The sequence below is a fragment of the Vespa mandarinia genome, chromosome 23, assembly GCF_050613455.1.
Source record: "Vespa mandarinia isolate Hongniang chromosome 23, ASM5061345v1, whole genome shotgun sequence".
Taxonomy (NCBI): Eukaryota; Metazoa; Arthropoda; class Insecta; order Hymenoptera; family Vespidae; genus Vespa; species Vespa mandarinia.
Genome location: NC_140832.1, coordinates 825,546 through 839,510, shown reverse-complemented (window position 1 = coordinate 839,510; position 13,965 = coordinate 825,546). Strand labels below are relative to the sequence as shown.

Genomic DNA, 13,965 nt, shown 5'->3' with positions numbered 1-13,965 from the left:
CTCTTCAACCGGTTCCCCCACTATTTTCCTTCGTAATGTCACGTGACCCAACAGTCCCTTCCTTTACTAGCGCGAATATTTGAATCATTGTTTTGCATTTACCCTCGAATATAATCGATGATATTCCGCAGGATATATTAGCGACATCTGTTGATTTTATTTACTTCATTATTAAACGTTCTCGATATTTCGTTACCTTCTGCAGTAAATAAATCGAATTATTAATAAATTAATCTTCAATCAAGTATCATAAGAAATTATAGTTGTAATTATTAATTAATCGATTAGTATTTTCAAGAAACATTAAATATTGAATAATTATTGTTATTTCCAATAATAAAAGAAAATAAATCATTCAATATTTAATGTCGATATTCATATTATTTTTTCAATGTCCGATTCGACTCTTTTTCCCGCCTTTTTATGATAAAAAGATATATCTTCAAGCATGGCTGTACGATTGCACGTTAACGATGATTTACACGAAGAAAAGGAATCTGTTATACATTTAATGCCTTGTAAAATACATGGCGATGGACCAGCTAATGTTTCATCCTTTTTTCAACCATATATACGCAAAATAGATAATGAAAGTAAGTTTTAGTTATTTCATTTGCCTTTTAATTTACATATAAATTTAAAATGACTCTAATAATAATAATATTTTATAGATTACAATATTTCATTCCGTGGATATCCACTTCAAGGAAAAAAAATCAAGATTCCTAGTGATTATAAAGGTATAATCTTTTTTGAACATAAGAAACCGGATGCTGAAAATATGCAACGTAACTTGTATTCGAACGGGAGCTTCTCAGAATTTACATATTGGAATTATGACAAAATACCATCTAAAAATGATGCCTTAGCAGCAGCATTAGATTGGATCGACATAGCAGAGGCAGTAAGATTTTCATAAAATGAATTAATTACTTAATAACATAATTGTGATAACCACGTCGTTGCATTTTTCAGCTTCATGGTACAGATATATAGCAGAACTTTTTAAAGAATAAGCTAGTTTTATGGAAATGTTAAATACACTTATTAAATTTTTTACTTTTGATATAAAAATATAAAATAAAGAAATTCTCGAAATTGAATTGCAAATTACTTTATTCTATAGACGTCAAAGTAGGATACTTATATTAATAAAGTGTAGGTATACATATTTTAAATATTTTACAATTGTCTTATCATCACTTATAAGCGCATCTTAAGTCAAATGTTATTACATGTTGAATCTATCAAACTGACCAAGATGAAAAAGATGCAAATCATTTTGTCATCAAGATAATGTGTTTACAATTTCATAAATCTTTGGAGCTTATTGAGATTTGCTGGTATTGCTACATATAATATATGATGTTTTATATTTAAATATGTTTGTACCTGTTCAAGGGTGAAAAAATGTCAATACCACTAAGAAAAATATCAAAATTACTGCCTCTAATTGTAACAATCTGCATTGCATATATCACTCTGTGTGTAATATATGATGCTTTAACAAAATTTTAGTATATTAGTTAATCTACATAAAGAATAACATAGTATATACTACTTTTAGCAATGTATATAATTATTATGTAAATACGTATTTAATGTGACATTTCATTTATGTCTAATAATCCAATCTAATTAGTGGCAGTGCTATTAAAGGTACAAAGTGGTACAATAATATTTCCAGACAAAAAACTCATTCATATTTATATTTACAATATTTGTAACTTTTTACCCAATGAAATCTATTAAGATATTTTATTAATACAGAAGTTGCAGTCAAAGCTTTGATAAAAGATACATATTACATATACTGCTAAGCTAACTATTTAGATAAATATCAAATAATATCTGCTTTCAGTTTTATCATAAAGTTAATAATTTCTATAAGAATTATTTACAATAGCTTAAATAATTTTTAATGAAAAATTAATCTAAAGATAGTCTTGTTCATTTTAGTTTTTAATGTCTATATGGATAATAAAACCATTTTAGTTTTTAATGTCTATATGGATAATAAAACATTGCAGCATAAAAAGAAAATTCTGAATTTTACTGTTTAGTTTCAAGCAAAATAAATATACTTTTTTGTAACTATAAGTGCATATAATTGATAGATGATTTTTTTTTTATGATTAAAACATGATCATATAATATATGATCGAGATATGTTTCAAAAAGACCTACCATCCTTCTTTAAAAACTTTGTAAGAAGATCAATCAATTTTATTTTACTTCTTTGGGATGATAAAGCATTTGATAACAGTTTTCATTTTTACATCTGCTTTTAAAAGTTACAAGTTCTTTATTAAAACATAATAAATAGAAAACATTTCGAATAATTTCATGAGTAAATTTTGTAATAAGAATTTTATAAAAGTACATGTAAAGTGTCAGAATTTAAATAGATACAAATAACTATTTATAGGAGTATCAATTCAATAGATACATATTTAATGTATTATCCATAATTTTGACATTTCTAAAACCCTGTACAAATCGGGGCTCTAATAAATAAATTACTAAATATCAAAACACGTATTGAGAACGTGATTTTATCGTAGGCAATATAAAAAATGGTAATAAACAGTCTTTATCATTTGTCATATCAATAACAAAGATTCAAAGTAAACAACTTCTTAATATATATATATATTTATATATATATATATATATATATATATATATATGTATGTATATACTGTATGTGCTTTAGTTTACGCAGTCAACTATTTCTGTACATTTAGGAAATTACTAGTATGTATTTTTAATACAGACATTGAATGAAATAATTTTATATTATTAATAAATATTTGTAAGAAGAACTTATGAAAAGGTGCCTAATTCATTTGCCTGGTCCTGATGATATTTATTCTGATCTTGTTGTTGCTTGATAAAAGCACTGAGTCTATTCAATAGAAATTGTTTATCATGACCCTCTAAAACTAATTGATTTTTTAATACTGTAACCATGTGCTTATTCGCTATAGATACTGCATAATAGTAATATAAAAGCAAAACAAGGATAACAAAAGCTGGTATTCCAAAACCAGCAGTTCCTAAGAAAAAAAGTATAGATTGCAGCCAATAAGGAAATTGTGAAAAAGTCAAAATTAACAATGTCCAAACAGATTCTAAGCCTCTGAATGGCCCACAAGACTTTGAAGGCATAATTTCAGCTATGGAATATCCAACTGGAATTACAGCTAAAATAAAAGATATTAATAAAATAAACATAAAAAATGAATTGGATTGACTTGCTCTGTATACTTTACTTGATGGTGTACAATTCACTAAGCAAGCAAACTTTTTTACATAGAACAATAAAAAGGTACCAATTACAGCTACCATTGGCAATAAAGGTGCAAAAAAACAACCAAGCCAACAAATTGTTTGCGAATATACAATGTCCAATACATGTTTGCTTAAGTCAAATTCTTGCTCACCTATAAATCGTAGTATTTTATTTTCTGTATGACGTGCTAAAAGAGACCTAGGGAAATTAATGAAAAATGTCATAAAGAATTGTACAAAGAAATCTGTGGTATACAGTTTAAAGAATTGTTGACCAACAAATGTCTCCCAGCAAAGTAGTTCTCTGATTTCATTATTTGTACATTCTGTATCAGACACTCTAAGTGATACGATTTTGTAAAAAGATGTTAACAATACGATCAAAGAAGAAAGCCTTAAAAAAATAGTACGAAATAATGTTATACGTATAACAAGCAATGGACTATAATTTTCCAAGGCTATTAAATATCGAAATAAAAATGGAACTGCAATATTGAGAGCAACAATGCAAATATATGGAAGAAATTCAAAAAATAAATGCACAATCTCATGAAGAGGAGTGTATCTAATATCGTTATGTTGTCCTTCTTCCGAATACAACGTAACTTGGTCAAAAGAAAATTCTATTATGTAATAAATAAATGTACCACAGCCACTTAATATTAATAAAACTAATATATTAACTACAAAACGTAAGGCAAACAATTTCGTTTTTTCTTCTCGCGTACGATTTTGCCTTTCTTCCTCCAATCTCTCTGCCTCTAAAAATCCTTTCATTTCATTGTGCAAAGCCTTATGTTTAACAGCTGCAGATTTTTCATTTTGAATGCAATAATCCCATCCTCCAAAAACTAAATTACAATATTGGTAAAATTGTCCCTCACCTTCAACAACTCTTTCCTTAAAACTTTTAGCAGCTGATCTGACAATTGCCACTAAACTGATAATAAAAACAGTAATAATAGCACAAATATATGATAATGGTAAATTATAACGAATGGAAGAACCATCTGCACCATAGATCTTGTGCGTAAATGAGCCATAAAATAACAATGTGTATTCTAAAATCCTATTGGTATTCTCAGTTGTGTTCCAATATAATTCAGAACAACAAGATACACTTGCATTATTATTAGATAAACATATATCCTTTTCCGTTTCTTCCAACAATATTGTTGGCAATATAATGAAACAAAATATGATTAAAAATAAAACTGTGTTCAAATACATTAACCATTTGATAAATAAAAAATATGCTACAATGCCCATCCCAAAATTGCCACCAATTTTTTTCAAACTATCATTCCAAAGCTCCATTTTTGAATAAGCTTCTTTCATTCTTGCACGGAATTGTTGCCAAACTTTCCTATGCTGCCACTTTAATTGGTCGAATCCTTGTAATCTCAACTTTGTTGCACTCTAAGTAATATTTATACTTTCATTAATAATCATATCATCTTATTTAATTAACATTAAATAAACATTGGAAGTACGTTATTGAAAAGATGATTAAAGATATACCTGTAACTGATTTTTTAATTGTATCTTTTGTGTCATGGATACAGGCATAGATTTAATCTGCATTATTTCTTCCCATGTGCGTTCTTCATTAGATAAATTCTCAGATAAATCTGGTAACATAGAAACTGCTGCATCGTGAATATTCGTTGACATACGTCTCGCAGTACTAGTACCACGTGATCTGGTACTAGTACGTCTTCTCAAAGTTGTTTTTGTGTCATTACATATACGCTTGGCTGTGGCTATAATTAAAATATAATTTATCAAGTAATATTGTTTAATCTTCAAAACAGAAGAAAGAAAAAAAAACAACAAAACAAAGAAACCTGTAGAATTTTATAAATTGATATTTCTCTTACCGACACGAGATTTTTTGCTGGGAAGTAAAGTTGCAATATGAGAAGGATCTCTTATTGCCTGTTGTAAATCAGCTTCTATTGCTGCAGGATAACTTTCTTGATAAAATTCAGCACCAGCTTCTTCCCATCCTTGTGCCCTATCACAGCCACGTTTCTTTCTTTCTCCACCAGACATTTTTTAATTTGTCAAAAATACTTCGAATTTTATTATTAATATTTTTCTAATCTTTGGAAATATCACGGCTCATAAAAATTATAAGGTTATAATACTGGCAAGTGTATTAATGCAATGAAATAAGTTGTCATTACTATGGTTATTGTATGACATCCAATCTTCATAATTATATATGATTATGGAGAAGAATGTTTATATTTTATAGCATTAATTGTCGAATAAAATGTTTATGCTGAAAAGAACAAACCACAATTTATATTAACTTCACTGGCACTACGTTTCATATACATTTAACAAATGCATATGTACTTATCAATGTAATTGAACAAACAATTAAATCGCGGAAATTATATCATTCTTATTAAAAGATAAGATAATCTTTTTAAATACAAGTTTTATTAAAATAATAGCTTATCATTGAGAAATGTGTAATTTATTACTCATTGAGCATACAAATCTGATATCTAAGCGTTTCCACATATAATTTCCGATCCTTGATGCATAAAGATATAATTTTAGAACTTTGTTATAATTAAAACGTTAAATATGATCATACCGTTGTATATTTAATACTTGGTGTCTCACATATCTTACTATCGAAAATGATTAAAAACTTGAACGAATATCGAACAAAGTAACACAGTGGCATCTTGTTTTCGCCATACGTCAAATCGGTGACGAGAAGTAGGTATTAAACAAAAAGAATATAAAGCTTTTATCAAGAGAATCTTATAGAGAGGTGAACTCGCTTGTTCATAACCAATTGAAGAAAAGAAAAAACAAGTTAAGCATTGAATAGGTTATTTATAGAGGACATATTTGTCACGAAATTCAAGGACTTACTCTGATTGGACGATACATTACATTACACCAATGCACATTGATATTCGAATTATATATTTGTTTTTAAATATCTTTCGAAGGATCATTTACAACTATCATTAAAAAAACAAAATAATACAATAAAAAAAAACATGTTCACTTATTCAAGTATATAAGTTTTCATATACATTGTATCCTGTTGTTTTCTTATAACTAAAATATTGATTGATTTATTTATTTATTTATTGAAAAAAAAATTCTTAAATAAATATATGTAAGCAATAAATTAATTTTCATTTACTTTTTATAGACAAACAGATAGACAATATTTTTTGTAATTGTAACATTGATTATTACAAGAATAAGAAATAATAATTTATAGAAAGCCGGTTCTTGCAGATTGATTTAATATATATGCATTATATATCATTAGTTTTTGTGTACAATATATGTATTACATACCACATTGGGATATCAGTTGTACACTATTAATACATTACTGTCAGATTACTAATAAGTTAGATTAAATAATATCTGAAGTAATAAACAACAACATAAAATCAAAAAGGAAAAAATATCTCCAAAAATTACATTCTAATAATAAAATTAAAGCGAAATTTCTTAGGTTTTACATTATAACTTAAAACAACAAATTTTTTGTAATCAAAAAACATCTATGAAAACCAAATCGAGATACATTTTATTTCGAGATATTTAACGAATTAAAAATAATTTTAATGCTGTCGATTACCCCAGCCTCTTCCACGATTGTAACCGTCACGTTGACAATTACTTCGATTGGAATTATTGCCAGTTTGATTCCATCCACCTTGAACTCTACCTGAATTACTACGTTGTTGATAATCTTGACTATAATTTCCTGCAGGATCATTATAATCATAATATCCTCCACTTGATCTATTACCACAGGCTCCACTATTGGAAACCCCTCCAACCCTATTATTTCCATAAGTTACTCCAGTACCACTGGTATAATAATTATTAGTTCTTCCTCCTCCTCTTTCTCCATAATTTCCTCCAGTCCCACCATAATTACTGGCAACTTCAATGCTATAATTGTTACTTCCACCACTGCTACCGTAACCTGATCCACTTCTAGGATTGACACAACCACCTCCACCGCTATTCCCATAGCTACTTCCCATTCCACCAGTTCCATAGCTAGTACCACTCCCATAGCTACTTCCTCCTCTACCACCACCATAACCTCCGCCTCCTCTACCCCCTCCTCCACCGCCTCCTCTTGCACCACCACCACCACCACCACCTCGACCACCTGACCCGCTAGTATTGCCTCCTCCTCCTCCTCTATTATATCCACCACTAAAATTTTAAATTAAAAATCCAAAGGTTACATTTTTCAATAGAAATATTATAACTTAGCTAACGTATTATAAAATTCATTATAATCAAACCTAGATGGAGGTCCTGGAACTCTGTCTTTCTGCCATGGTGGCATTTCTGGTGGTGGAGGTTCTTGTTCGTATGGTCTTCCTCCACGATCCGGGACATCCCCTATAATGACTTTATTTATGTTACTTCGAGTATTTTTACGCACGGCTGCATTACTCGTCTTCTCTACCACTGCTAAATCATCTCGTGCTGCTAATAAATCAGCAATACCAACATTTGGCTTTGTACCCATTTTTCCTCTTCCCGAATGATATCTACTATTCAATTCCTTCTCTAATGTTCGTACTCTTTCGGACCACTAAATATAAAATTAAATTATATTCAATTAACTGTTCAATTACTTTCATTTGTTAAACTAATAATCAAAAATTTTCTTACCAGAAATGATTGAATTGTTACATCTAATCGTTTAAGTAACATTTCTCTGCGCATCTCATATTCTTTATGTAATTCCTTGTCAACATTAGAAAGCTTATTCCATTGATCGGTAGATAATTCACCAAAAATTAAAGGTTTGCCCAAAAGATCAGCAGGAACTTTTGATATTACATCTTTTAATTTATTTTCTAATTTTGTAAACAGCATTTGCACTGTAATATTTTCTGGTGGTTTTTGAAATTGCAATGCTATTAACATATTTTTAAGATGTTTTGCAGTATCACTTTCATTCTATAAAATATTAATTGGTATTATATATCTTTTTAGATTTTATATGTTGTATTATATATATATATTTATATATAAGAAAAGTTATATAATACATAGTAAAAATATATATAAACAGAAGAAACACGTCAGAAATTTTAATATACTTACAATAATAACTTCTAAAGTTGAATCAGTTTCTTTTTCTTTAACTTGCAATAACTTACAAGCCATAAGTTCAGAAATTAGAATTTCGATCAACAAAGTCCTATTTCCTTTGTCGGCTAATCGTTGATTTACATTTCCAGTAGTTAAATTTTGATTAACGCATCCTATTTCTTTAAGGAAACAACTTAATTCTAACAAAAAAGAACTTGCATCATCAGGAGTTTGAGTGGGATTAATAGTTTCATCTATATTAATAAACGTTCCTATTTGCTCCGCAAGCCAAGCAATTAAACCAGTATAATCTACAGATTTTGGTCCAAGCTCTAAAGCTTTAGACATTTTATCAACTTGAAGTAACGAGCCTTGATACCTTCAAGAAAAAATGATATCGATTGATATCATATAAATGGACAAAAAATGATAATAATAATAATGTTTGATGATAACCAATTCAAATTTTTATCATAATTCATATTATTCTAGCGATAATATAAAAGTTAATGTTAAAATATGTTGGATATTTAATTTTATAACCTCGAAATACATACCCGACATTTTCGAGTGCTTGTAACAGATCTGTTTCCATATCGAAAAATGTATCGTTGAATTAACGTAACTAAAATAAAGTTATTTTAATGTTATACATATAAAATAATAACATATTTATGACGAAATATCGAATATGAAAAACTGACGTTTCGATATAATCTACGTAGCGGCGAGCAATATGGCTGCTGCCGGTAAGATCGATGTAGATGTCGCAGTGGTAGTATCTAATAATATAAATGTGTCAAATATCTGAATCACTTTTATTTTTATTTATACGAACGCCAGAGTTCAAAATGATTTATATTTTACTTACCAAAGAGTAAATAACATAATATAGGATAAGTCAAAATAAAACTCAAAGTAATTACAAAAGTAAAAATTTTCAAACTTTAGTGCATTACATGTACTGTACTTACATAGTTGGGCTTATATACATACATATAGTTAATAATCATTACAGCTATTATTTACATAAAAAAAAATCCCATCGAGATACTACAAATATTGTTTGATACTTAGTTTTTCGTGATTTTTACTAATAAATATTAGTTAATAAGTTTTAAATGTATAGTAGATAGGATCATTATGAATTTTAATTTATATATTTCTCATAAGTGATCAAGTACTTAGTTCTTTTATCCATATAAATTGTAAATTTTTTTCACGTTTTGATAATTACTTGAACTTATTTGTCCTTAAATATTTGCATATTTCATACATGTAGGTACATTGTCTAATAGTGCTTTGGGAAATGTATTATTTATAGCACCATGCGTATGTGCAGTTTTTTCTAGAGAATGTGATTTACAATCACCTTTGTACTACTTTATTCTACTGGATTTCTACATTTCAACTATAAAGAGAAGATATTTTATATAAAATGAAAGATTGATAGTGACTGCATATAATTTAAACTAATGATAATAAATAAAAGTACACTTTCCTTAGTTTGAACATAGATGACAAGTAATATTGTATTGAGAAATAGTTACAAGTCAGTCACTTTTCAGAAAGATATTTAAAGATCTGTACAATTGTGCTTTACAGCTATCCATTAATATAAAATATAAGGTGTTTAGATTTTTTTTTTTTTTTTTTTTTTTTTATAAATAGTAATATGTTAAATGCATGCTGTTGCACTAATGATATGAAACAAGTTTTAACAAAATTTGATCGGTTGCATCATATTTTACAAACCTAAAACTTTATGTTATCGTATAAACAGTACATTTTGTCTTTATACCAAAAGTGCACCCAAGTTACATGCCGCAGATTACTTCTTACCGAACAAACCTGCAAATATCTTAACAGTTTTGTACACATTAAGCTAATAATAATTAAGTTTTTAACATTTTGTATCATTATAATACAGTGATCAATTAACCTGTTAACCGGGGAGGATGAGTTAATAAATTAAAAAAATTTCTTTTTCATTATTAATGAGAAAGCATTATACTTAACAATTCTTATCCTTACCAAAGTTTTTCATTCTCTATCTGTACCATATTATTTTCAATAAATAATATGAAATAAATTGAAATAGATTTTATGAATCTATATTGACCAATCAAAAATTTCTCCCCAGTTTAAAGATTAATTATCTATGTTACCTTCATAAAAGGATTCACACTTTTCTAATAAACGGAGAACTGGATTGATGTTATAGGGAAACAAAGCTTTAGACACTAATCTGTCTATTGCCAATCGAAGTCTTATTAATATTGTCATGGTATCATCCAACTCTCTACCACAACATGATACAAATTCTGGCCAATTTCTTCTGATATACTTCAAGAATCTCAGTAAATACAATAAAAAACAAGTTTCATTACTAACAAGTAAGTCTAATAAAACATCTGGATCATGAGATACAGCATGTATGAATTGTATAAATGTTAATGTTGGACTAAGCATATGACCTAAATCATTTTGTGGTGGTCCTCTATAAAAAAGACCAACTGCTACATCGAGGCAGCAGACCATGCCTTCTATCAGGAAATCATCTTGATCGTGAAACATTTGTACAACCCATTGTGATAATGGCATTTCTGGATGGAAAGGCATTAATGTTTTGACACATTGATCTAGCTGTCTTAAAACTTCTCTGATACTTCGTTCAATAACTGCCATGTCGGCATCAAGATCCTCCGCCTCTGAGCCTAAAGAAGAATCACTAGAATCACTGCGCGTTTCCTTAACAGTCACTGCAACACTTTTTAGAACTAAGAGCACAATTTTTTGAAGAAGTGGTCTGTCTCCCTCGCCAGAACCACCTCCAAATCTTCCAGATCCATGACGATACGGCAAGGAATCTAATAATCTCCAATCTTTAACGGCACGAACGATTAAATGTGCTAGAGAGCAAGGTTCATCAGGTAAGACATCTTGTAGTGCTAATGTACTACCATAACATAATACTTCATTAAACAATCCTAAAAGATGTCTCCAGATTATACCTGGAACATTGGCATTCAGCAACAGAACCAAATTGTCTAATTGAGAATAAAAAAGTTTAGTATCGATAACCGATAAATTGGCTTTTACAGAAATTATTGATTCCCATAAATCTAAAAATGTTACAACAGCAGACTCATGTTGTGGTGTGTACGAGGCAAGAATTGCATCAAATTTGGATACTAATATAGTCCATTTAGATTCTAGTACTTTAACACACATAGCTTTTATTGAAGTGCTATCAAAACTTTCTGTGTCTGATATTGTTATAGTATTACAACTGGACGGTGGCACTAAACTGTCTGTCTCTTCCAATGGATGAATGCTGCAATCTTTATGTTCTACCACTCTTTTCACAATATCCAAAGTGAATACCATTTGACTGGGAGAGTGAGTATTCACTAAAGATTGAGTAAGTCTCTCCAACCAAGCAACTTCAATATTGTCCTTTGTTACAATAAAAAATGAAGCCAAAACTCTGCTTGCAACAAACGATATAAACTTATTGGTTGTACTTGAAAGATCAATAATTTGATCTATAATACCATGTTCATTTCGTGCTAACGCATCACAAACATCCGCAACTCTACTGCACATAACGCCTCTTGTATTCTGTTTAATGGCCAAATCAAAAAGAAGCTGCAAGGCGCTTAGAAATTCCAAAGTATGATCAGGTTCCCATTCTGATAATACTATAGGACGAAAACTACCATCTGCCATTTCCACTGTTGCAGTGGTAAATGGTTTACGCAAGCTACTCTCTGGTATATTGCATAAACATTGAGCTAATAAACTGTTCTGAAAACATTGTATATCAGTGAATGATTCTCTTCCATCATTACTATTCTCAAGACGTTGTTTCTTTTTTGCAGGTTCCTCCATTGTGCTGACAGGAGGAAAATGAAGACAGCGCCAAAGCACCATTAGCAAATGTATTCTAACATCTACTTTTATCTCTTATAAACCTTTTATCAAGTTATCTTCATAATGCACATGATCTTCCAACAAGAGGAATACCACATAAATGCCAAATATGATTCGTTCCACATTTGCTTTCAGTGATTATAACATTCATAGAAATATCATATATATCCTGTCGACATTTGTTCTGAAAGAAAGAAGATAAATAATTATATATGATATGTGTACATATATATTCCATATTTATTTTAACAACAATGAAGAAACATTTAAAAATTGTTAGAAGATATGTTAAAATATATAAAAGAAAATTGTATATTATATACTATTTATAAAGTTTTATATCTCTATTACATACATGTTATATCTTTTTAATAAAACATACATGTCTAATGCTTTGACAAATAAGAAGGACAATTGAAAATGTTGTTATGATATTGAAGGAAAATATGAAACAACTTACAAAGATGAGATTCCAAAAGATCTTCTTTTATAGGTAGTTCAACAAAGTATTTGTATGTTCAATACATTATGTTGTATATATACATATAATTAGATATAGATATTAAAATGCGTTCACGTGTATCAATAGTACATAAGATATTGCTTTAATAGATCCGAGCAGATAATAAATAGTCCCAATGTTAATAAAGATGAAAAATCGTGTTTGTTCATAGATGTATTTAAAAAATTATAGCGGTGAAGTCAACTTTAGCAGTGGTTGCACATGTAACGCATAAAACCGACGCTCCTTGTTATGTTGCGAATAATTGCGCATAGCAAGATTTTTCATTAAAAATTTCGTAAGTAAGTAAACATACACGTTGGAATCATTGTTATTGAAGTTAATGTTTTCACTGTATTTCACTTGTTCAAGGATATAAATATATTATTGTTTGTGATCGATGAAATTCTTTTGACTAGGAAGTGACTGGGCACTCGAGCCCAGCTTTGCTCTGTTGCCACGTATACATGCTACCGAGTAAAAATAATAAATCTGTATTTATTTAATACGGCGAACAAAGCGTCCACATAAAACGCTTTATATCTTATATCGAGCGGTAAAATATTAACTCGATAATGCATAAGACACGAATTCTTCGTGTTTAAAATATTATTTTGAGATGGCATCATGCGGAGCTGCGTAACACAGTAGCTCCTCGTCGCACATTCCACAATGTACTGAGCGAGATTAAAAGAACCGCTTCAGTAATTGCTTCGAAACTGTTACTAAACTTCATTAAATATTCATTGAGGGATTATTATACAATTATTCTTATTAAAATTAATCCCGATTAAAAAGTCTCATAATAAATATGCAGGATGATCGGCAACTCTGCAGCGATCACAGCGCCTCGACCATTTTGCGTTTGTTGGAACTAAAAATGATAGAAATGGTTATCCATTTGATTTGACATTTATCATATTATAATTCATTTTTTCATTATTTTTTCTATAACATTAAGATTAATATTCATTCATTAGAAATAAATGATCATAGAAATTTATTAATTGAACATTATTAACATTTATTTGTAAAACCATTCGTCCAAATTCATTCAATATTTTTCACGTAAAAAGGAGTAACCAATTAGAGCATTCACCAATAGAATAATAAGAATG

At 29.1% G+C, this 13,965-nt stretch overlaps 4 protein-coding genes across 4 annotated transcripts; 1 reads left to right on the top strand and 3 right to left on the bottom strand.

Annotated features, from left to right (window-relative positions):
• The first annotated feature begins 419 nt into the window (after nucleotides 1-419).
• LOC118444444 (ribonuclease H2 subunit C) lies at nucleotides 420-1,143 on the top strand. The gene is made up of 3 exons (XM_035872728.2): nucleotides 420-593; nucleotides 672-904; nucleotides 976-1,143. The coding sequence occupies exons 1-3, from the start codon at nucleotides 449-451 to the stop codon at nucleotides 994-996; spliced, it is 399 nt and encodes a 132-aa protein (XP_035728621.1). The 5' UTR covers nucleotides 420-448; the 3' UTR covers nucleotides 997-1,143.
• Nucleotides 1,144-2,630: 1,487 nt separating this feature from the next.
• Nucleotides 2,631-6,104, bottom strand: LOC118444441 (transmembrane channel-like protein 7). Its single transcript, XM_035872724.2, has 4 exons — nucleotides 5,906-6,104; nucleotides 5,175-5,581; nucleotides 4,816-5,057; nucleotides 2,631-4,713 (listed from the first exon to the last, which is right to left on the bottom strand). Exons 2-4 carry the CDS (start codon nucleotides 5,347-5,349, stop codon nucleotides 2,827-2,829), a joined length of 2,304 nt encoding a protein of 767 aa, XP_035728617.1. The 5' UTR covers nucleotides 5,350-5,581; nucleotides 5,906-6,104; the 3' UTR covers nucleotides 2,631-2,826.
• Nucleotides 6,105-6,537: 433 nt separating this feature from the next.
• On the bottom strand, nucleotides 6,538-9,176 carry LOC118444443 (protein FAM98A). Its single transcript, XM_085663628.1, has 6 exons — nucleotides 9,114-9,176; nucleotides 8,967-9,034; nucleotides 8,422-8,788; nucleotides 7,984-8,274; nucleotides 7,608-7,903; nucleotides 6,538-7,515 (listed from the first exon to the last, which is right to left on the bottom strand). The coding sequence occupies exons 2-6, from the start codon at nucleotides 9,002-9,004 to the stop codon at nucleotides 6,906-6,908; spliced, it is 1,602 nt and encodes a 533-aa protein (XP_085519754.1). The 5' UTR covers nucleotides 9,005-9,034; nucleotides 9,114-9,176; the 3' UTR covers nucleotides 6,538-6,905.
• Nucleotides 9,177-9,392: 216 nt separating this feature from the next.
• Nucleotides 9,393-13,680, bottom strand: lin (protein lines homolog). The gene is made up of 2 exons (XM_035872725.2): nucleotides 12,806-13,680; nucleotides 9,393-12,529 (listed from the first exon to the last, which is right to left on the bottom strand). Exon 2 carries the CDS (start codon nucleotides 12,343-12,345, stop codon nucleotides 10,561-10,563), a length of 1,785 nt encoding a protein of 594 aa, XP_035728618.1. The 5' UTR covers nucleotides 12,346-12,529; nucleotides 12,806-13,680; the 3' UTR covers nucleotides 9,393-10,560.
• Between the last annotated feature and the right edge of the window lie 285 nt (nucleotides 13,681-13,965).